General features: G+C 36.9%; 3 protein-coding genes across 11 annotated transcripts; all 3 read right to left on the bottom strand.

Annotated features, from left to right (window-relative positions):
• Positions 1-260: 260 nt before the first annotated feature.
• LOC137944201 (glycerate dehydrogenase) lies at positions 261-2,801 on the bottom strand. The gene is made up of 13 exons (XM_068789780.1): positions 2,628-2,801; positions 2,454-2,537; positions 2,193-2,333; positions 1,951-2,072; positions 1,760-1,841; positions 1,590-1,662; positions 1,408-1,499; positions 1,215-1,289; positions 1,018-1,125; positions 864-941; positions 706-750; positions 503-617; positions 261-424 (listed from the first exon to the last, which is right to left on the bottom strand). The coding sequence occupies exons 1-13, from the start codon at positions 2,748-2,750 to the stop codon at positions 402-404; spliced, it is 1,161 nt and encodes a 386-aa protein (XP_068645881.1). The 5' UTR covers positions 2,751-2,801; the 3' UTR covers positions 261-401.
• A 391-nt stretch (positions 2,802-3,192) lies between these two features.
• LOC137944896 (cell number regulator 13-like) lies at positions 3,193-12,961 on the bottom strand. 9 transcript variants are annotated; one of them, XM_068790688.1, is made up of 10 exons: positions 12,721-12,961; positions 12,532-12,639; positions 11,886-12,169; positions 11,330-11,764; positions 9,445-9,833; positions 8,574-8,683; positions 7,993-8,064; positions 4,892-4,998; positions 3,772-3,865; positions 3,195-3,592 (listed from the first exon to the last, which is right to left on the bottom strand). In XM_068790688.1, exons 4-10 carry the CDS (start codon positions 11,738-11,740, stop codon positions 3,537-3,539), a joined length of 1,239 nt encoding a protein of 412 aa, XP_068646789.1. In that variant the 5' UTR covers positions 11,741-11,764; positions 11,886-12,169; positions 12,532-12,639; positions 12,721-12,961; the 3' UTR covers positions 3,195-3,536. The 9 variants fall into 9 exon arrangements, with proteins under 9 accessions (XP_068646795.1, XP_068646789.1, XP_068646790.1 ...); XM_068790689.1 differs by having other exon boundaries at positions 12,762-12,961; XM_068790694.1 differs by having other exon boundaries at positions 3,193-3,592; positions 3,781-3,865; positions 12,532-12,961.
• A 4,507-nt stretch (positions 12,962-17,468) lies between these two features.
• Positions 17,469-21,808, bottom strand: LOC137944895 (uncharacterized). The gene is made up of 3 exons (XM_068790685.1): positions 21,562-21,808; positions 19,244-19,699; positions 17,469-18,592 (listed from the first exon to the last, which is right to left on the bottom strand). The coding sequence occupies exons 1-3, from the start codon at positions 21,670-21,672 to the stop codon at positions 17,897-17,899; spliced, it is 1,263 nt and encodes a 420-aa protein (XP_068646786.1). The 5' UTR covers positions 21,673-21,808; the 3' UTR covers positions 17,469-17,896.
• Between the last annotated feature and the right edge of the window lie 1,238 nt (positions 21,809-23,046).

Here is a 23,046-nt window from a genome sequence, read left to right as displayed (position 1 = left end):
AAGTAGGCGTTATTAGTTTTCTCGAGGGCGATCACATGCGGTCTGTTTGGAAGTCCATTGAAAACGAGAGAGAAAATGGAAAAGAGATATAGTTTCTCTTATTTGGATACAATTAGAAAAAATATATATATATTTTAAAATTTTGATAATTAAAATTTTCTCTCAAGTTTCTATTTCTTTTCTTTTCTTCTCAAATTCCATCATGTTGTGAGAGAAAATTTGTTAAATATAATTTTTTATTCACATTTTTTCTTCCCCATTCAATGCGCGGCATTCTGCTAACATTTTAAAGAAAGTGATAAAACTTTATCAGATCATCGTAATGTAGATGAATAACAACCTCAAGAGCTCTTTACATTCATCACTATATTAAGATCGGAAACTTTCTCCCTGACTGGAGCTTAAAGCTTGGAAGCAATCAGTCCTACAAGAGAAAATTTCACAATTCAGCAAGCTTGAACCCGGAAGTTTTAGTTTTGAAGGAAAAATGTTCAGTACAAACCGATTTGCTTTGCATTGACAATGCTTGGACAGGCAGCTGGAACTGGAGAATTCCCATCCAAGAAAGGCTCTACTCGGTTTGGATCAGACCAAATTGGGTACCCTTTGATCTTCCCCTACGATTAAGAACAGCAGAGAAAAAGAGAGTTAAGAGTAGATTTAAACTGTTTTTTTTCTAATTTAACTTAATTGTTGTTGACTTACCACGACATTTAGAGCTGCAAGAGTTGCCATTCCTTCACGGGTCCACTACAGTAAGATGTAAAAAGGATTCTGTTTAGCAGAGAAACTAAAAACAATCAAAGCAGTTGAAAACTGTGAAATTTTCCATATTTTCGTAGAGAAAAGGAGAACTGATGCACCTTTGAAGCAGAGGCAATGTGTGGCACAACAACAGCATTTTTCTGGTCAGCAAGACCTGGTTTCATGAAAGGCTCTTCCTGAGAAACAGCCTCAAATTAGTCAGTTTAGAGTTTTCTCTCGAGTTGGGCAGAAAGATTGGTGTCTGATGAGCACCTCAAAGACATCAAGCCCAACGCGAAACATTGGATTTTGCTTCAAATGTTCTACCAAGGCTGCTTCATCGATCACTGGACCCCTGCTTGCATTTACAAGAATAGCTTCCTGTAATTATAAAAAAACAAAAAATAATTCTTTAGTTTTTTCGCTGTATTTAATATTGATCATGAGGGAGGTCAGTAAAGCTGTTTTACCTTCTTCATGATGGCAAGTCTGTCTTTATTGATCAAATGGTAAGTAGTTTTGTCCAAGACTGGATGCAGACTGATCTGAAAAAGCAATAAATTTGCTTTAGTTTCACTACAGATCTCAAAACCCAGTAACCCAGTATTGAAATATAAATTTGCTCACAGTAACAAAGAAAGAACAGGAAGCATCAGCTCTTACCACATCAGCTTCACGGAGCACATCTTCCATAGTGGCTGCTCTTTTCCATGTGACTGGTTGCTCACCATTGGCTTTTAGGAACTGTCCATAAGCTGAGAAGAGAAGCAAGATTGAGGCCAAGCATGTATAAAATTTCACTTGATGAGGACTAAAAAAGCTAAAAAAACATCAAGAGCCGATACCTGTGACAAACTTTTCCAGCCTAGTTGCCTGGTACAAGTCATAGTATATCAGGTTCATCTTGAAGCCTTCAATCTGTCACAAGAGATCAAAACTAACAGGTTCATTTCCTCACAAGTGCTACTTGAGCTTCAAATTTGAAAAGCCAGACATGAAAACTCTAAGTTGTTACCATCATTCTAGCATATGCAGAGCCAATACGGCCAGCTCCAATCACTCCCACAGTCTGTCCCTTCAGTAAATTGCCAACAAACCTAGGAAAAATGGGAACCCAAGTCCATATTTTTCAGAGCTCTCCCATGTTTTCTCTCGTTGACAAGATAGATTTAAGTGAGAAGCCATTAAGTAGAGAACTAAACATACAGATTGGGAAGCCATCCATCATAGAGACCTGCCCTCATGAACTGATCTGCTTCAACAATTCTTCTGGCAGCTGCTAAAGATAGTGAAGCAGCCAGCTCTGCAGTTGTCTCTGTGAGGACACCCTGTGATCAAATTCAGCAGAAAGATGAACAGTGATGTTTTGTTTTTGTTAATATCACTCCATACATAATTGGCGCTTTGAGAGAAATATTATCATCTCTACAATCTATTATCCAACTCACAGGAGTGTTTCCAACTGCAACTCCATACTTTGAAGCAGCATTCACATCCACGTTGTTATATCCAACAGCCATATTGCTGAAAGCTTTCCCTCCAGCTCTGCTCAGAGCGGAGAAAAGCACTTCACCCCAGTCTTCAGTCAGCTAATCATCCACAAAAGAAAATCAGGTAAAGAGATCATTTAAAGGGTTCAGAGTTCAGAGCAAATTCACCCATGAAATGATCAGTCAGGAGAAGTAGAAACGTTGCCTCAATCGTCTTACCTGTCCGATCACTCCATCACATTTATCACCAATCAGGGCGAGGATATCCTCCACAGACAAGATGGTCTTGTTCTGGGTGCATATCTGAATTCAAACCAGTGAAAATAGTTCGGTCAGGGCAGAAACTCAAACCAGTGAGAGATTGAAGAAATTTAAAGAAGCCATAAGGATTACTTCAACACGGCAGTCCTGGTCCGTCAGCAAACGAATCCACCTGGTGCCCGGCATGGGTTTGGTGCTAACGACTCTGTATTTTCCATTTGGGTTCCACACTTCTATGGAAACTGGCTTCGCCATGGACAGATTGCTGTTGAATCAGGTGCAGAGTAAGGTAGTGAAGCTTTTGAACTAAAATATTTATTTGATTTCCAGCATGGAGTTTGGGCCTCTCGTTCTCTCCAGGATAACAAAGATAAGGAGAACGCAACCAATATACCACGTTTTTGTGGCTATGGAGATCACCCGTTTGAAGGAAAGGTGAGGAAGACATCTTCTACTGTTACTACCGTTGAGTTCGCGCCAATATCCACCATACAAATTCATTTTTATAAGCTTAAAACCAAACCAGCCAAAAGATTTACTGGAGTGTTCAATGACGACGACGGCTAGAATGAATCCAATGAGCTATCTGCTAAGAGCGATTAGAAGAAGGTCCACGGATCAGGACAATTTCAAGCATTCACTCCAAAGCTGTAAACGATTTTAATTCTGTTAGACTCCTCCACAGATACTGGACAAAAATTGAATCACTTTTCAAGCCATAAAATGCCCCAAGTTAAATATTCACAAAAACCATTACCATCTAAACCAAAAACTAACATCTACCAAGCTTGTAATAGCTTGCCAATTAAAAAGACAGCGACCTGTTCAAACAATCCTTTTATAAACTTGCCTATGATACATGACACGGTAATCACAAGTGTACAACAACTGTGCTATTTTCTAAACAAATCCATAATGAAAGCCAGTGTATAAGTACAATGCTGTTTCAACGATCTGCATCTTTCTTCACTGGTCTTCTGGGCAAAAAATCGTTTTACTGGAATTTTGATGTCCTTTGGAGTGTCCATCTCGAGAACGGAGTTAAGATTCCATGTACTGCGATGGGGGTGGGCTTGTCTTGGTTTTCTCTGGACATGCTGCAAGGATGACATGTGAAGATATTGGAATTAGATTACTTGTTTTTCTTTCCTAGTTGAGCAATCTTGGTAGGTTCTTTCCACCGGGAAAGTAGAAGATATGAGGAACCATTGCCCAGTACTTTCATAGGCACAAACGAAAAGAAACAAAAATACTAAAAGGGTCAAAGAGATCGTACTGTAGATACCACGTATCTCCACTTCTCGCCATTCTTGAACAAGAGCACAGCAACAGCAGAGTAAATGTGACAAGAAATCATCACACAAGCCTCCCTATGGATACAGTAAAATGCTCATAAGTATTAAGCCAATCATTTTTGCATAGCCAGGGAGATACAGAACTGTCTGCTGAGCAGACAAATTTTTCTCTCAATGAACTAAATTACTTCACGAACACATTTAAGGATCACAATTTAAAGATATTACTGACTGGTTGTTAATAAAACCTAATTCCAAAAAAATCACATCAATAGGTTTGATAAGCACATTTTTATTTCCCAGAAACGACAACACAGTCCCAGCACGCCAGAGTTAATTGTTAAGACCCATGCTAATCTCACCACTTGGAAAAGAGAAACGGACAACACATCCATTCATTAAATCAGTAAATCTACAGAAGATTATATCAACAGAATGTTCCACATATGCACCAAAACAAAGAAAAAAGCAAAAGCCAACTATTCATCTCCACATCAGGAAACTTTAAAATGATATGCTTGCAATGACGGACTACAAATCAACTTATTATGTAAATCAATATAGATTGTCCTTTACCGGGTTCACTCTTTACCTACTAAAACACTAATAGACCACACAAACCAATGTCTGAATACAAAATTTTCAAGAACTATGCTCGAAGGCAAAAATATGAAGCATTTGTTTACCTTAGTGATTTGGATGAAAGGACAGTGTTGGACAGATATGGTTCTTGCCTTACAGATAATTCACAATAACCACAGTATTTTGGTCATCTTAGATATTTATAAATGATGTAAAAAAGAGCAAAATCGAGTCAAATTCAAGCTTTATTATCCAGCCATTTAGCAGATCCCCATAGAAACTACATGTGTCACCAATGGAAACTTCAGATTATGCACCTAGATGTAGTCAGTGCCCATTGTGAATGGGTGCATTGAGTCTACATAATGCTGTCCTCCTAAAAGCAAAACTGACAGACATCTTTAACTATTACCTTAACATAGATAGATGTGTGTGCGATTGGCAGTGTGTGCACGCCTGGGTGTCAAGCTTAGGGTGAAGAAGTGGGGCATTGAGAGAGAACAGAGAGCACTGGTTTACCGTGATGTTGAGCATCCTGCGGAGCTTCCTTCTAACACAGCAAGTGTAACAGCAACATGCTAATATCATTGAATAAGCCATCAGTTCGTTGCAGGCTTCTCCTGAGGCTGTTAAGTACAACAGGTAGGGGTTATAAACTATACAAATCAATTAAGCTAGTTGCAACTACTTACATGCAGGGAGTTGAGAAGAAAAGATTACAGAGAGAGAGAGAGAGAGAGAGAGAGAGAGAGAGAGAGAGAGCTTTTCAGCACAATTGCATTAAATCATGACTTCAAGTGGTCATCTAAGTGATCAAAAACTGTAAATCATTTAGTTACAACTTCATCTATATAGCAAAATATTGTGTTTGAAAAAGTAAATTGACTAGGTCCAAAGTTGATAACCAAAAAGTGTTTTTCACGTTTGATAAATTTCACCAAAACATTTGATAAAAGGAGTCAAAATATCATATCAAATGGTCAATTTTCATTTTAATGTTTTTAATTATTTTTTCAAACTTCTTGTTGTTGATGTTTTGGATTTTGGAAATCTGAATAGTAGTCCAATTTGCACAAACACTTTAAATCAGAGTATAAGTAATAAATATTAGCAAAATAATGTTAAACCACACCATTCCTTAAACTATAAATTTGCATTTTAAAAATGCAAAGGTTCAACTTCATGATCTATCAGTAAAAATTATTAGCAAAAGAATATTGAACTACACCATTCCTTAACCATGCATTCGCAGTTAAAAAATGCAAGGGTTCAACTTGGTGATCATCAGTTAACTGAACTCAGTCACTCTACCAGGTTGATAAACAGGGCCAGGTTGTGAGTGTCATTACAATGATTTTTTTTTTAATTAGTAACATTGTTACATCTATATAACAACTTGAAAGAACTTCCAACTTACTCAATTAGAGACCTCTTTTTGATTTCCAACTAGAAATACTGAAAAACATCCCCAGAAGTTATTATGTTTCATGAAAGGTCAGTTTTGCTCATCTTTTTGTATTTTTCTAGATAAAGAAAACAAAATTTACATTTTTATCCCTATCTTCAGTAATTGCAAAAAAACATTGTATTGTCAATCAAAACTCCAGAAATAATAATTGATAATTAATATCTCCATAGTCTTATTTCTTTACAAATTAAGATATGAGCAGAGCTTGCAGTCTTTTTCTTCCCTAAAATATATTTTACCCTAGAACTTGATAAGGTTAAGTTTCCTTCCAAAGTGCCAGACAAAATTATGAAAATTTATGTCCAAATAACTGTTTAGCCTGAGTACCATCTCACTTACTTAGTTCAAGCCAAATAAAGAAAATGCACACCATTTGAAATTTTAAAAAAAAACTCTTCCTTAACATCCACATTCCACAACATGCTCTTTCCATTGAATTTAACTTAAAAACGAATCCATGCATCAAAGCCTCAATAAGTTCCAGCCCAGTGTTGGCTGACCCAAACCAGATCCGGTATCTCCACTGGGTCTGAAAACCTATAAAACCAGAGAGGATTAAAAAAAAGGATGACCTGGCTGATTTAATCAATTTAACCGCTAAATCCACCTGGGTAGGGAAGTTCTTCAGTCACGAGACATTGCAGGGGAAGGGGTGCCACTCCCACCAATCCACCCCCCCTCCATGTTTGGCACCAAACGGGGAAGGCTCCTACTTGTCCACTGTTGACGGTAAGAAGTGGGCCACCTCTATTGTCGGTGAAGAAAAAGGGGGAGGAGAGAGGCAGTGACCCCCCACCTGTCTCTTTTAGACAAACGGTGTAGGGGGAGACATTCTTCCCATGCAACAGGGAGGGAGGAAGCCCCTCCTACACCCGCTGACAAAATGGGGAAGGTGGGTTTCTGCTCCTCCTCCCCCGGCACCCAAAGGTTGGGTAAGACTTTCTTCCCGCCTTTTTTTCATTTTTTATTTTAAAAATGTGCTTTATGACATCACTGGTTCAACCAGACCCGTCCACCTCACCAGGTCTGGTTCTGTAACATTGGTCTATCCTGAGTTTTGCAAGAGGAGGCTTTCAATGAGTTGACTTCCTTGGATCAAAAAGTGCTAGCAAATTACCATGAAAAAAGGAAGAAATTCAGAACCAAAAAGGGAATTGAGTAACATCAGAGCCATCTAGTATTCATCGACAATTTCTGGTCTTTACAGTTGTGGCACCATTAGTTAAGAGAAAAGAATCCTTTTTTTTGTTTTCTCTTTTCAAAGACAGGAGATAAGGAAGCTCAATGAGTTTTCAATTGCTCAGGCTCATGGAATGCACAGAATGGAGTTTATGTCACTTAATCTCATATTGAATAGGAACTCTTTGAATACATAATCACCTGCAGAACTCAGGTAGTCAGGCTTAACAGAATACTTGTATTAACAAGATTAAAATTTTTTGCCAGTATTTTCTAGTTACATTTCTTTGCTTGTCACTAATTTTAGAACTTTCCAGCACCTATAATCTTCCTTTCTCAATCTTGTTAATTGATAGCATGGACCTATGATGAGTTTAAAGCAAGCATGATATATCTCCTTCTTGAGCACACTGCTATTTTCACATATTTCCAAACCCACTACATGAACACTATTGCATCAAGCACCCACTGAAATATACCCCAAAACCACAACTGCTAAATGTAACATAACCCTTGTCTTTTCCTCTTTGGCTGTTCTACATCTCAGTTTTTCTTTGAGCATACCCTTCAAACAATTCTTTGTAAGCCAGAAATATTTATCAAACTATCCCCATCATGTCCGCATGACGTAAACTAAATACAATTAAAAGAGACCAGAGATCGTGGGGAAAAGTTGAGATCTTGATGATAAAGAGAACTCAACATCCTTCCCCTCAAACTATTATGGAAGTTGATGCATGCTAGATGGTATATTTTATTTGCTTCTGTATTTGTATCACAGCAGTGAAATAAAGACATTCTCTGGCAATACTTAATCAACCATCCGTATTTATCTTATATTATAGAAACATAGTTAATTTCTTTTCACCTTCAAAGCAAGAGAAGTACCAGAACTACTACTGTTTATCAGTTCATGACTCCCATGAAAAAGTACTAAAATAAGTTAAAAAATAAAAAAAAGCATACTACTTACACATTTGCCTATTAGTAGCAACAGTCGCAATCCTTGAAAATGTTCCACATGGATAGAAAAAGGTTTTCATGCCTGGAAAAAGTTAATAAATGGATTTGATCAATAGCGGCATGGTAATCTTAAAACTAAGATGCCTATAATCACTCAAAAAAATGAATATCAAGGAAAAGAGCAGCTGGGGCATCAGCATTAAGGATATATGTTTGAATGCACCTCATAAAACTCATTAACTTCAATCATCTCTGGTTCTTAAACAGGAAAAAAAAGAACATATTGTTAACCTTGAACAAGAAAAACAAATAATATAGCTAAAGTACAAATTGCCCGGATCATCAACCTCCTGAAAATGTCCTACTCACATAGAAAGCCCACTCAAAAGGTCCAAAAAAATTAAGCCCACCAGATTGAACAATCGGATACTTGTATTTTGAAATTCAGTGGAAAAAGATTGGCTACTGAAAACTTATGATAGAGCATATTTTTCAAGTGATTTCAAGTGATAAAATAAGAATATGATACATTTACTTTACAAACCCTGAAGTAATGGCGCTTGGAAATTTCAATAGTGCGCAAAAACATACATAAGGCAGGCTCTGCACAGCAGTCAAGTAAATCTGAGTGCCATTCCTCCTGTCGGTATGAACCTTTCATAGACTTCAGATCATGTCCTGATGAAACAGGAGAAACATTTCTGCACAAAATTAAATGATTTTAGACACTAGTTCCAGTTTGAACTTTAATTGTGCATGTTCTTCTAAAAGATAACTGAGTATATATCTTTGCACACATGCCAGAGGAAGAGAAAGAGAGAATTAATATTACATCAAGATGAAAATGTTTGGACATAACAGTAGGACATAAACCACCCCAATGATGTCAGTTCAGCCATCCAGTGATGGTAGTTTTGCTTCTTCATAGGTCCAATTGAATAACTAGAATCCAAATCCAAGCAACATCATTCGTTAGTATGATCCATTACTGATGAACAGCTTTTGCCATGTTAGTGAAAAATTTATGGGCCCTCTAAAATAAAATTACTCAGAATTACTTTTTTATATATATAACATGTAATCCAACAATTACAAACACCTCACTCTACAAACCAGTGAAACGGTAGCACCCATCAACTGACTTTTTTTTCTCTCAATGTTGCATCTAATTATTCATCCAAACCATACATTTGCATATTGGCTATATTACCCATCTAGGACACACTCTACAAACCAGCGAAACAGTGACACCCATTACATGAGTGGTTTTTTTTTTCAATGTTGCATCTAATTATTCAACCAAACCATAGATTTGCATATAGGCTATGTTACCCATCTAGCAAGAAAGCCTAATTTAAGTCAAGTTGAGGATGACTTCATTAAGAGTATCCTCGTCTCCGTCCCTCCCGCTGAGAACATATATAAAAAACATTACTTGGAGCAGTATGAAATGAATACAGACCTGGAAGCAGTATTATTCTCACTGACTTGTCGAACATAACTTTTTTGAACAGAATGATCTTTCTTCATCTTAGAATTTTTTACAGGTAAAGTTTTCTCTGGAAGAACATGTGCAGCAGTTTCTGTGACTTCGAGTAAATGTTGAATCACTTCACACTCACGTACGTCCATATTAGCTTGAGATCTTTGGTATTCTAATTTGAGCTTCTCGTTTTCTTCCTGTAGGGCTTCGTTGAAACCTAAGTGTGGGTAAGAACAGGAAAGAGATTTCTTCAGCACCATTGTATCATTTTGCATCTGTTCAGGCTTCAAAATCACATCATGCAATTTCCTATCCTCCTCATCAAATGTGTATTCCCTTTGGTCCCTATCAATGTCTTCCAATCTTTCCTGCAAAATCACATACAAGGTACACCAGTTAAAAAAACAAAGTAATTACAAGCAACGTATTGCTTGAAGTTCAGCAGAAGTAACCAATTGATTTGCCTTGCTGCTTTCATTCTTTTCAGTTTCTCAGTGAAATTGATCTTAAACCGTAAACTACTAACCAACAAATACAAGGCTTTTCAACACTCATAAGATAAAAGCTCTAATTATTCCCTTTCTAAAAGAGCCAAATGTCTTCTGAACTGCAATTCTATAAATATGTTTTTTTAGGGAAGTTATGACAAATTGCTGCAAGTCTACTTAGTCACTCAACTATATCTAAAAGATATTTTTAAATAACATTAAGTTTGTAACAAGAAATTTCAGCTGTGTTTTTTTCTGGATATATTTTTCCTTATGGGCATTGATACATACAATTCAAAGTTGAAGGAAGTTGGAAGTAGCTATCACACATAGCTTAATCAGACAAAATGTGAATAATCTGCAGGGTCCCAGTGAAAAATGTAAGTAACAAAAGTGAATGTGTTGAACCCAGAATAGAATGGTCTACTGAGACTTGCTACTCTACTTTGCCTTAGCAGCCCCCAAGTTTGAAAAAGTTTTTCTGCCATGGAGCATACGCAGAAAACTTATAGACAGGTTCAATTGGCCAAAACATTTGAGACCCTCACAATAGACTGCTTAAGGCTTCACAAAATATCAGTGGGCTTCTCTCTTTAACTGTGACTCTCTGCCCAAATCTCAGAGGTTGAACTCAAGGGTAAAAAGAAATCCTTTCATCTCAATGTCTGAGAACTTCTTAATTTCTTCATTTTATTGCAATCTCATTTTTTGCTGATGGTTTACAAGCAAACAAGCAGATTCAAAATTGAACTCAAACTGCAACAGTAACTCCATTTCTTTCTCCTTGTTTTGCAGAAGGAAAATTCTAACAGCAAAAGCTAGGTTAGACAATATCTAAACAGGTAAAAAGCCGTAATATGGCCTTGAAAGCCCATTGCTAACCTACTAGTGCAGTAACAATAAAGAGGTGAAGCTCTAGCACTGACAGAAATAGGCATCAATGATTAACTAAAGCAGTTTGGTCTCCAGACAACCAATTGAAAGAAATTTTTATATCTAATAATACATAAATTAAAAGAAAGCGACGAAAGATACAGACACAACCCATCAGCATGGACCCATAATTATTCTAATCAACATGCCAGACGTCAAGAAAGCCTAATATGAGTATGTTACCAGAATTTCTGGTACACCTATCCGGCCAGCCTTGTTAAGTCGAAATTTTCAGTAAAGCTCAATGTAAAACACCCTCTAATTCAGTGCAAAGTGCATATTTCTACGTCTATCGGGCAGTCCACCAAGGAAACCAAAAAAATACACAGGAATAGTCAACAAATAAACCCCAAAATTTCCAGTAGATAAATAGAAAATACATGAAAAAAATTTGAAAAAGAAAAATACATGTAAACTAAATCTCACACTCGACGGAATCTGACCTTGAACCGCGCATTATCCACAAGTGTGATAAGGGGAACAATCTTCAGATACCGATCAATCTCCCCCTGCGCCTTCCTGAACTGGTAAACGATATTCCACCCCATCGCGAGAAGATAAAGATAACTCCGGTCTTGACAACTATTCACCAATATATATGACCTCCTCAAAGCATCCTCCAATTGTTCCAATGGCTCTCGGGTTTCCGGGTATTTCTTAAGCTCGGAGATTTTGAGCTGTTCCAGTAAATTACCAATCAGCTTCAAGTGTTGTGCGAACTGCCGGCAATTCTTTTTGTGCATCCGAGCGGTGCTTGCGGCCTTTACTATCATTCCGATCAGTCTCACAGCATCGAGACCCGTTAGCTGAGCGACATTTGCAATCTCCCCAAAGTGATCCCAGTGAGAGGCCATGGCTGCTCCCTAGTTAACTAGTACCTGAGAATATCAAACAACTACCATAAGCCGTCCTGCAAATGAGTCTACTCTGTACTGGTGATCTCTCTTGATCTATCTAATTTGTCAATTGAAGAAAAACCTAAACTTCCTAGACCTTCACCTCACAAAGCCAGCGGTCTCTCTCACAATATTTCGCCAAGGACAACGAAGATCATGTCAAAATCTTTTTTTTTTTTCTTCGGGTTCTCTATACCCTTCCCACAAATTCTTCATTTTTTTTAACCAATGGATACCTTTGCATGCTGACTTCTCAGTGAAGTTTCGACAATAAAATCTCCAGAGCAAGTTGCAAAGATCTGACGTTTCTTCGCCAAATCTTCAGATTTCACAAGGGCAAAATGTAACTGATAACGAACCTCAAAAGACCACTTCAGCCGCAAAATCCTTAATGACAAACTAAAGAAGTTAATCCAGCATTCACGGTTAAAGAAACGAAAATGATAGAGAAAAGTTCATCATCTTCTTCTGTAATGACTCGACCCAAAAAAAAAAAAAAAAAAAAACGACATTCTTCAACTAGAAAACAATAATTAAGATAAAGAAAATCAACTAGCTTGGAAAGCGGAATTCTGCAGAAATGACTTACGCTCGCCATTTATCATCCACGACTCACGAGCCAAAAAGAAAAAACTAAAAGAAACAAAAGAGGAATACAGCATTGCATTGAGAATACAATGTATTCAAGAGCAAAGAAAGAAAGAAATGGAAACCTCTCGACCGACAACAAAAAAATCCGAAATGCTTACTATGAAACAACAGAGACACGAACAAGACGCTTCAACTCCACAGATATCTCGAGAGCCCCACACTATCCATTCACATTCCACTAAAACTCCTTAAAAGACGGTCATTTCCTGCAAAGATCACAGGAAAGCCAATCTTACAAAGCGTCGGCAATCTATCAAGCTGTCGTTTCATTCCGTAGCTTTGCTTACTTTTTTGCTTCAGACACATGCAGTTTCCACGACCCTTTTACCTCGTTGCTTTCTTTATAACGGAGAGCGTCAGTCCAAACAAAGAGGTTTTGGTTTTCTGCGATTCTCAGACATTGCTTTGCGCCAAAAAAAAAAGCTTTGTAATCATCCAGGGGCTGTGCTACCGGTTGTTCTGAATTCCGAAATCTCTCTAGTCTCTCGTCTCGACTGCTCTTGTTTTTTTTCTGCGCTGTTGCAGGCAGGGAAGAGGTCCCTGTGTCCACAGCAGAGAACGACGAAGAGGTCTACGAGCCCGATTCGGCAATAAGGGCTGGAATCATAAACACCCTCACTTTTTTGAATTATTTCTAAAATGCCACCGTTCTTTGTTGAATGTTTTTCGACGTCGCTTTGGCGGCACGTGCAAGGGGTAGAAATTTCACCACATTTTCACTTTTACTTTTGACTGTTTACTTTGACTCGTGGGTCCAGGTTGTCCCGGTAGCGGCACATCTAAGTGCACCTTTTCTAATGGTAAGACTGTAGCACCTTTTCTAATGGTAAGACTGTACCACGAAGTGTATGTACATGACTTCAACAACCTGGTTAGGTTCCTTTTAGCAAATAATTTCTTCGAAAAAAATTATTTTAAATTTATTTATTTTTAATTTTTAATTTTTAATTTAGAGGTGGATAATTGTTAGATTTTATGGATCCAACCCGAAAACCCAAGAATGAGCTAAAAACCCCATTGGGATTCAGGTTCGATATAGGATTCCAAGGGTTTTAATACCCTTTAGAAAATATATGAATAAAATATTTTTTAATATTATAATAATACAATTTTATAAAATTTTAGGGGTATTTAAGGTAAATTAAAATATTTTAAATCAGATTCGATGGCTTGAATAAAGAGAGTTTGATGTTATGAAATTTTTATGGTATATTGAAATTTTTATAATTTTAAAAATTATAAGTCACTATCTTATGCACTAGGAGAATTGGACAAATGGGCAAAACTGGGCAAGGATAGGTCAGTGAGGGGGTCGGTTTGAGGTTGAGTTCAAGTTTTGGAAACCCAACCGATATCTACCCTTAGTTTTACTATTTATCAATTCCAAAGTAGGGATTTTAATTTTTTTAATGAATTTCAATAGATGATATAAAAGAGTGTATTACTTCTTAATCAAACAATAGCTCCAATTAAATGTTCTTAAAAATAATAAATAAGATGCTAATATTTTTCTAAAAATTTTAATTTAAAAATTATAATAAATGTCATCTCCTTATCAACATATGATTAAAATTTGAACTTGTAAGCTAAAAAAAAAAAATCACACCAACTTAAGCAACATGGATCTCTACAAGACTTGGAAGGCACTTTTTTGCCTAGTCTACCTTCATCTTACCAAAAATCCTTTGAACTTGAAAGCTATAGAGGTCCTAACCATTAAAACAGTCCACTCCCACCTTAGATTCGTTCCAACTAACCAAATGTGTGTTACCTGTCAACTCTCCTCATATCCAATCAAAAAATAGTCCAGCTGGCAAGCTTTAACTCAAATGATTTTTCACCAAATATGTTTTCCACACTCGGGGCCCACCACTTCTTCGTCGTTCATAAATAGACGAGGTTAGTTTTGTAATTTCAGATAAAAGCCAGCTCAGGAAGAGCAGAGACAACGAGAAGAAAAACATCTACCCTCGTATCTTAAATATATTTACACAAATACCTAGACGAGACTAGAGAAAGAATCTGGTAACGGATTAAGTGGAATTTCCTTCGAAAATACCAGGAATCCCGCCTTAATCGTCTGAATATTCTCAATTGATTGAGCCGTCGAACCAGCGGTTTCTTCTCACGGTAAATGCCCTCGACTTGTCACAAAATTACGTCACAACCGCATGTCTTCGTATAAAGTCAAGAATCCGTGAGTGGTCACGGTTGAAGATGCCGGTGGGGTGAGGGTATTTATGTCACTATAAAGGTAAGGAAATGCGTTGGTTGCTCTTCTGTTTTCTAGCAAGTAGCAACTGCCGTGGTGGACCCACTGACTGTCAAATGCGACAAAATGACAGAAAAGCCCGACCTGGTTACTTAACACGTGTCAAGTGCGTCTCGGGCGGTGACTGTCAGTTTGCCACGTCCTGTGTTCAGCTGGCGTCGCGGTTCTCGCGCCATGACTGCGCCCACAAATTAGATAACGTTCAGAGCGGAAGAGTTTGGAGAGGCGTCAACTCCACTGAAATATGAAATGTCAATTGTTTGGGCCCATTGCCGCTCTCCAATCTCTACCGTCGATCTCTACTAAATAAGTTATTTTTTATATTTTAAAAATTTTTAAAATGAAATGAAAAATAAAAAAATAGACCATAAAAAATGCCACCTTGTATTGGTAAAAATAAATAAAATGAAAATTATTAAAGAGGGTCCATCCACCAATGTGACACTTATTAGTTCCTTTTTTTGTCTTATCATGGAGAGTAGGTGGCTCATGTGTCGTGGTACATTCTTCATTGTGCCATGCCTAGCTCAAAAAGTTACTATATAAGATATGTTTATTTATTGTGTACATTGACATGCATGAGAGTTGCCTATCCCTTTTTTATTATATAAAATAAATAAAATAAAATATTATAATAACTTTGGTACTATTTTCGCAGAGGAGTCTAAGAATTTGTAATGGAGCATAATAATAACCATCTTATAGACCTAAAAGAAAGAATAAACACCTCCATCAATAGTATTTATTCTATTGGTGATCGCCATTGAGGTTTGAGGTAAATAAGAGCAACTATCAACCAACTAAAGAGGAAATTGATAAGAACAATTAAAGTAAAAGGTATTTTCGTAAAAAAATCTATACTAATGAGTCAACTCACAAGCTAACAAGCCGAGTTTGGAAAATCTCAAATTTGACTTGTTGTACTTAATGAGCCTTATTTCAAGTTTGAGCTCCGATTAAGCTCATGTAAAAACTGAATTGAGTCAAGTTTTTTTTCAAGTCGAGCTCGAACAGTTTGCAAACTGGTGGCACCCATTGGCACTTGTGGTGTGTGTAGAAAAATGATTTTTAATAAGACAAATAAAAGGGGGAAAAATGTAATGCTTTCCTCTATAAAATTTATATAACTAAAATTGTTTATTGAATTATTCATAGCTTTTGGAGAAAGTAGGTGCGTGGAATTGAAGAATCTTTCACTTTCCAAGGAAGATTGGCTTGGAAATGCACTTAGTCATGATACCAAAAGTTTTTTGCTTCATCATTCTCTTTAATGGATGATTAGCCCACTCCCACTCATTAATGCACATGCCCCAACCCTATTTTATTCTTTTGAGTTTAATTGTTACTTGGCATGATCTCACAACTTTTTCTAATCAATAGTAAACAAATTGGCTGAAGGTCAAGAGGGTTTATTATATTTCATTGCTACTTGTAAGTATATTCATCCCCTAATTAGATGATTAGGAATGTCCATTTCTTTGTCCACTTATTAAAGAACCCACTAACTAACTACTTAGTCAGGTATGCAATAAACAGGCTGACGAAGAGTCATTGCCCTTCGCCCTACTTTTTCTCAATTGGAAAACATGAACGCTTACTTCTAGCTATGACGATCAAATTCCAGAAGTTACAGAAGAGTGTTTCATTTATTCAGAAGTTCTTCGATGGAAATGTCACAAACTACAGCTACTAAACTACATTCGTATTTTATAAACCTTTTTTTACCATAACAATAGGTAGTGGTTACAGTTGACTACTAAGCCTACATTTAAGGGAATAACGGGTCAAACTAAAAAATAGATAACTGCTAACACTATTAACATAAACATTGGTTCACCACAAAACCTGGTTCAATAAGATCAATCAAACCCAAAAGAGGATTACATAGTCTTACACTTGAAAGGGATTTTTTTAGTAAATTTTATCAAAGTCAAAAGGCTCTCAATAATTACATCATGTTCAAAGCAAGATTGCCCCTTTCAAGGGAAGCATAAAACTTTCCTTGAAGTCGTTAGACTACATAATTGGGGGGAAATTTTCCTTTTAAAAACTGGACGACAAGGTTTCTCAAATTAACCAGCGCCCCAGAAGAAGTCACCCCAGGTTTTCTCTTGGTGGAAGCGAAACATCTGGCTTTCTCCTCTCTAAGTTTTACCATTTATCAATCATATCCTCTCCTTTGGGGAAAGTGAGTTGCTTCTCAAAAACGGATCAAGACCGGAGATGACAAGGAACGACAGAGCTTAGAGAAGACCTGGAAAATTTTTCTTCGAGATGCTTGCTTCTTTATCCTTATCATCTCTTCTTCCCCTTTTTGACGAGGCTCTGATGCTCATTTTTCTTCTTTCTGTTTTTTCTTTTCTTTTAGTGTGTTGAGTATAGGAAAATCTGATTTAGCTGGTAAATATTAAGTGGTGTTTGGATTTGCATTCTTCAATAGGCTTAATGCTTCTACTCAACTGATTAATCAAACTTTTATTTGATGTAAAACTCTTTCATATCTGCTCTTTACCACAATGAAACTGTACTTTTTCCTAGAAAATGAAATCACAAACTCCCATTTCCAATACTCTGTGTAGTGTTTCAGGTGTCCATATCTGGTTGCTCGAAATCCGAAACATAATGGACATTACGTGTTGTATAACATCAGTTACACAGGCCATAATATACTGTCAGCCTTCAAATTTGAAATGCATCAATTTCTAACGAGTATTTTTAGTCATCTAAACAAAGAGGAAGATCACAGTGCAAGGTGGAGCTGCAAGTTTCTTGTCTCAGAGAACTGAATCACAAACTCTTGTTGTATTCTTTCTATGGGTCAAACAACATAAGAATAACGAGTCCTTTAAGAGAAAAATTTATGAAGACAAATCAGTTTATTTCTTTGCGTGTAAATCTAAATACATCCAAGAACCTGAAAGCAAAGCTCTAGATACATTTTCAATAACTTGAAAAAGTATAGAAACAAAATGACAGTGGTCAGCTACTGAACTTGTATGTTCTCATCACCTTTTACTTGGTAACCTTTATATCCTGCTCATCCTTTCATTCCCTGTTCTATGGGTCAAAACAGAAAGCAGAACAACAGAAACCATCATGAGGCTCAAATTGCAGGAATGAGATTGACATGCTGCAAAGGATACCCTTCATCAAATTTGATCCAACTATTTACATTAAGCAGCCATGTTTGATCACAGTGACCAACTTGAGCGCAGCATTAGTGCAGGAATTCTGCTCTCTGCATGAATTACATAGACAAAACCTGGCTGCAAGCTAAATCTCTTACCCAAATTGAACCTAAGGAAGGCTTCGATTTGGGAATGGTCCCATGCAGATGAACCTCGAGCAACTCCACCAACACATATACCCCATCCTAGCTCATCCTCAGGTGTGCTAGATAGAGAAAAGGACCATTGTAGAATACTCTTATGTGATTTCTGCAGCTCAACCCATAATCCTAATCTGGAACTTTCGTCGATCTCTGACTCCACCATTAAAGCAATAGAGCCCCCGGAGGAGCTGCTCACTACATTCCTTTCATGAGAAAGTGCAGAGGTGTCGCCATGTGGTACTGTAGGACTGGCATGGAATCTGAAACTGCCCAGAGGGACAGTAAGGGAACCAAGTCTGACCTGCTGAGATGGTGGTCCACTTGTGTGATGAACACCTATTACTGAAAATTTTGTTCCTTCCACTAGATTATAAGTAAACTGCCCTAAGGTGCTCAAGGAACGCTTAACATTTTCAGGTTCTGTCCACAACCATGAAACAAACTCCCCAATAGAAGCAGCATAGTTTGATCCCTTTATTGTCAAACCAGCAGCACAATTATGGAATTGATTAAAGAGAGGAGGTCCAAAAGAAGAAAAATCAGTAAGGTTCCGAACCTGGCAAAGAACAAGAAACAAAAAAAGCATGGTTAACCAGTAGTAATGAGGTTAAAATAAGCAAAAAGGAAATCTATTCAACAAGGGGAATGAGATAATTCCTCAACGATATGCACTTCTTGGATGAAAAAATCTCTCAAAACATCTGTTAAGGCAGGTGGACATCAAAACTGACCATGAAATGAAGGTTTCATCATGAATTTATCACAGTTGATACAACTTACAAAGGAGGCAATCCTTCAATCCAATAAATGAAATTAGAACATAGAATAGGAACCATCTGATCATTTGCATAAATATCCACGGCCAATTGAGACAATCCTACCATCTGATAATTAAAATGAGAGCATGGAAAAGATGGTGCCTCATCACTGGCATAAATATCCACTGCCAAAACGAAAGGTTAATTTCCTCCAGCACATTTTGCTGGTCATGCATGAGCCACGGAAGTTAACCATTTTTTAAATTTTATTTTAAGCACAACCAGCAAGAGATTTTCATTAAGAAGGGAAAGTATATGAGGCCCCTGGGGCTAAACCTGTTAAGAAAAATAAAACTACATAAAAACAAAAAGGACAAACAGAGCTAATCACAATTGACAATACAAATCTCAAATTTAACACATGCAGTAAGCTTCATATAGTTAGTTACCTGTGAGGAATGAGTGCCCATGGCAATGTCTCTGCACTGAGCTCCTACCGGAAGTGCTGAAATTGAAAACCAGTCATTGATATTTGCCAAATACATCACCTTTGATAGGGCTAGTGGCCCACCAAAAGTGTCTGCATGGCTCCCATGATGCTGCCTCACTGCAAACTCGGTCACTAGAGCATCTTTTTCCCTAACAACCGTCTCAAAAATGAACTTTGAATGGACTCCGGTATTAACCCCTACTCTACTCCAAGCATCGGCAGTTTGCTCACCAACGTGCTCCAGGAAAAGTAAAGCTCCACTTGCATCAATTTCTCCTCTCATTTGGGTTTCACCAATTGCCCTCCCTTTACTGATTTTGTAGAAGGAAAGCATTCTCTCAAGTTTATCTTGTCTGTCTCTTAATTTCATTAAATCAGAAAATGCTTCTCGCTGCAAACGTTTCAAGATCTCAATCTGAAAATTGTATAATATTCACATGTCACCGTATGCTCCATTTAATAGCTTGGCTAAAAGTCTGCAAGGAATTCTACAGAAAAGAGTAACAAGAGAAATAAAAGAAAATTTTTGGGTCACTGCAAGACAACCAACTCGTAAACAATGATGACACAACAGAGCCTCTCAATCAAGTTAAAATAGTTTTTTGCTTTATTGAGAACTTTGTAAAACCTAATCATCAACAGCACCATCACACCCTTGTTCTGATTCAAAGTTGCATTGTTGTCTAATTCGTGATGAAATAAATAAGTAATAAAATGGGTAGAGCTCTCTCAAACCATCAAATAGAGTTTCAGGGTTTAGGTCAATTAAGGAATCTGCCGCCCTACTTTCCTTAACATGGGCATGTGAAAGCCACCCCAACCTACAGGGCAAGGGCAAGGAAAAGGTCCAATGGAAAACTTCAACAGATTTCAGCGTGGTTAGGGATTTGCCAATCCTATCCCTTGTCAATGGATCCCAGAGAAAGAATGAAGTCTCTCTGCATACAAATAGGAGCCACTCCTCTCAGTCAAAGCAGAGGGGATGGATGGAAAGGAGTACCATCATTCCTCCCTACTCTCTATAGAAGAGGTTCCCCTCTTCCTTTGCAACTGTGTGGAGTGGGAAAGGCCTCCACATAGTCGCAGAGGGGCAAGGGAATCCCTCCCGTCCTCACTGCATCAAGCAGGGACTGGATAAGGTATTTTGAGACAGGGACGGGAATGGTGCTGGAAAGGTGGTAAACGGATAAGATTGGGTTCTCAAATACCCACACTGAGGCAGCACTATTCTTAGGCATTATTCAATTCATCTTCTTCACTGGAACATCCCCTGTTCCAAAACTGTATCAATCAAACATCTATTTATGAGCTTGCTTCAATGCTTTTGATGAAATGCAAGCACAGTTTTATGAAATGGAGGAAAAATATTTAGGAAGTCACTTGTATAGTTCAAAAACTCTCAATCATTTCAGTTGGTTTAAGAAGTCAAATGTATAGTTTGAAAACTCTCATCTGTTTTTGTTGGTTTAAGAAGTCAAATGTATAGTTCGAAAACACTCATCAGTATTAGATTAGTCGTCTTTCAGTAATTTAACCCTACTCCAGCAACTCCATCATAGATGACTTGAAACAAGGTAAAGAAAAATGAGATGGAAAAGATAAAAGTGAAGTTTAAACTACTAGGTAGGCTCGGAATGTTGCTTATCAATTTGCAAAAGGACTCAAATGTTTGTTGCTACTTTTAATGGAGTCAGTGGAAAACAAAATTCAGCTCAGAGAAAGGATATTCCCAAATGATAATGTCGGCTGAACTAACATTTATCTGTAAAGAGATCAGTTTGTAACCTCGAGCCGAAAATAAGATACACATAATCTTTCACTACGGCAGATCCTTGCCCATCTATGTTGGGTTGGCAAGTCAGAGGCTCATAATGATTCCAACAACTCGATTGAATTGAACCACAAAGTTATGTTTGACGTCAAAGGCCCTGATTAACATCCCAGAATGTTGAATACACAGCCTGGTTTCATTGGATATCCACTTTGATCAACATGGGGGCTGTTCATGGAGCGCATAATTTAACAAAAGGGTACCATTGTAGTTATTCTAAATGAATATGAAGACCAAGACATTTTGTTACGCCTTTTCATGGATACCCATTATCTCACAGCAACATACACCATAAAAAAACAATTAAAAAAGAGAGTCAAAGTAGCAAACTAGCGGACAAGGTAATGACAGCATGAGAAAAAGACTAGCTGGAGCTTCCATTGCTTAAGAGCAAATATGAAACTAAAGGACTTCACTGAAGAAATCCAGAAAAGCAGAAAAAATACCGGATTTCGGCGGTTCCGATTCGAAACTCTTTGGCTCAAGCCCTTGAAGAAATCCTCGCTCGATTTCGCGAATGCTTTGAATTTATCGACGATGCAAGTCACGCTGTCCATTTCGCCAAACAACTGAAGCTGTAGCGAATCGGTAAAACCAGTAAAAGGACAAGGAGAGGAGACCCAGGATTGCAGGCGGACACCACAAATTATGGAGCTTTGCCGGGGAAGATTTTCCTGGCGTTGCTTTTCAAATGCTTCGAAGAGAAGAGGGAGCTTTGCGTGTAAAATAGGGAGGCGAAAGTGCCCCGCTGATGAACAAGAGAGTGACAAAAAGCCTTCGTTCTCACCGACCCACCAGTCATCAAGCAAATCCAATGGCAGGTGGGCTGTGGGCTTTGGATTGGAACACCATGGGTAGTTGATGCAATAGAAAATAATCATAGTCTCCATTATGAGTTTTGATTATGTCGAAATGGGCTGAAAATTTGGTGTGAACATATAAAAATGCTTACAAAATAAACATAACATTGGACTTTGGAGAAGTCAAGATGAAAAATTTTGATTTTTATATTTGATATTTATTTTTATTTATATTTATATACTCAATGCACTTATATTTTTATAGTTTATAAGTATATTTATATTTATATTTATATTTATATACTCAGAACAAAGAGTTTACTCTGCCAAATGCTCTTTCGATTCATCATTCTATGTGTTCTTATTGCCTCATCAATTATATCATTGTTCTTCATTACAAGGTTCAACAAGTTCAAATATTTTTTCAAAAATAAAAATAATTTGCACAAACAATTAAAATAAGAATAAAAAATAAAAATTTAGCTCTAAAATTTTAGTTAGATAACATACATTGCACATTATAAACCATTTGGTGGATTATAATTATTCAAAAATCTCCTCACTACTTGGTAATTACAAACATATAACACTTTAATCATAACAAAAATATCAACAATTTGCATATTAATTTTTTTTTAAAAAAAGTATCATATCCATTATCAACACAAACTCAAATGACTTCAAAAACTCATTAAGTTATACATGATACCAATGGCTCTATAATATTCATCAAATAATTGTAACACCCAAATTTCCTCAACACATGGAAATCATATTGCCATGGCACTCCAAATTAGATGAAAATAATGCATATATATACCATGAACTAGAGTAATACAATTACATAATCAAATTTAATTGTTTAAGCTCCTGATCCACCTTCGAAATTGTTTTTTTTTAAATAAACATTCATTAATGCTTATATATGTGTTATACTAGAAACTTAAGTTGTAGTATTTTTTTGTCTTTAATATATACATATTAAAATTTACCCAATAAAAGTAAACATTAGTTGTATTACTTAAGTTTTCTATTAACAGGACTGGATAAATTTATGATATGCAAAAGAAACCAACATATATGAAAATACAAATACTAGAGAAATTAAAAACAAGAATAAAAGACCATAGA

Source organism: Aristolochia californica, unplaced genomic scaffold (assembly GCF_029961685.1).
Source record: "Aristolochia californica isolate CCGP_79_NKW_82.1479 unplaced genomic scaffold, dmAriCali1.0.hap1 SCAF_11, whole genome shotgun sequence".
NCBI lineage: Eukaryota > Viridiplantae > Streptophyta > Magnoliopsida > Piperales > Aristolochiaceae > Aristolochia > Aristolochia californica.
Note: the sequence above shows the minus strand (reverse complement) of the source record. Positions and strands in the feature narration are given on the sequence as shown.

Bases quoted from the DNA above. Each gene is read 5' to 3' on its own strand.
- LOC137944895 (XM_068790685.1), bottom strand. From the start codon at position 21,672: ATGGACAGCGTGACTTGCATCGTCGATAAATTCAAAGCATTCGCGAAA. The intron at 19,700-21,561 runs GTATTTTTTCTG...TACAATTTTCAG, and splicing joins ATCGGAACCGCCGAAATCCG to ATTGAGATCTTGAAACGTTT. The intron at 18,593-19,243 runs GTAACTAACTAT...GTTCTTTGCCAG, and splicing joins TGGGCACTCATTCCTCACAG to GTTCGGAACCTTACTGATTT.
- LOC137944201 (XM_068789780.1), bottom strand. From the start codon at position 2,750: ATGGCGAAGCCAGTTTCCATAGAAGTGTGGAACCCAAATGGAAAATAC. The intron at 2,334-2,453 runs GTAAGACGATTG...GTGGATGATTAG, and splicing joins GTGATGGAGTGATCGGACAG to CTGACTGAAGACTGGGGTGA. The intron at 942-1,017 runs GTGCTCATCAGA...GCTGTTTCTCAG, and splicing joins TTGGGCTTGATGTCTTTGAG to GAAGAGCCTTTCATGAAACC.
- LOC137944896 (XM_068790686.1), bottom strand. From the start codon at position 11,740: ATGGCCTCTCACTGGGATCACTTTGGGGAGATTGCAAATGTCGCTCAG. The intron at 4,999-7,992 runs GTAAGTAGTATG...TGTACTTAACAG, and splicing joins TGCTACTAATAGGCAAATGT to CCTCAGGAGAAGCCTGCAAC. The intron at 3,593-3,771 runs GTACGATCTCTT...TCATCCTTGCAG, and splicing joins GGAGATACGTGGTATCTACA to CATGTCCAGAGAAAACCAAG.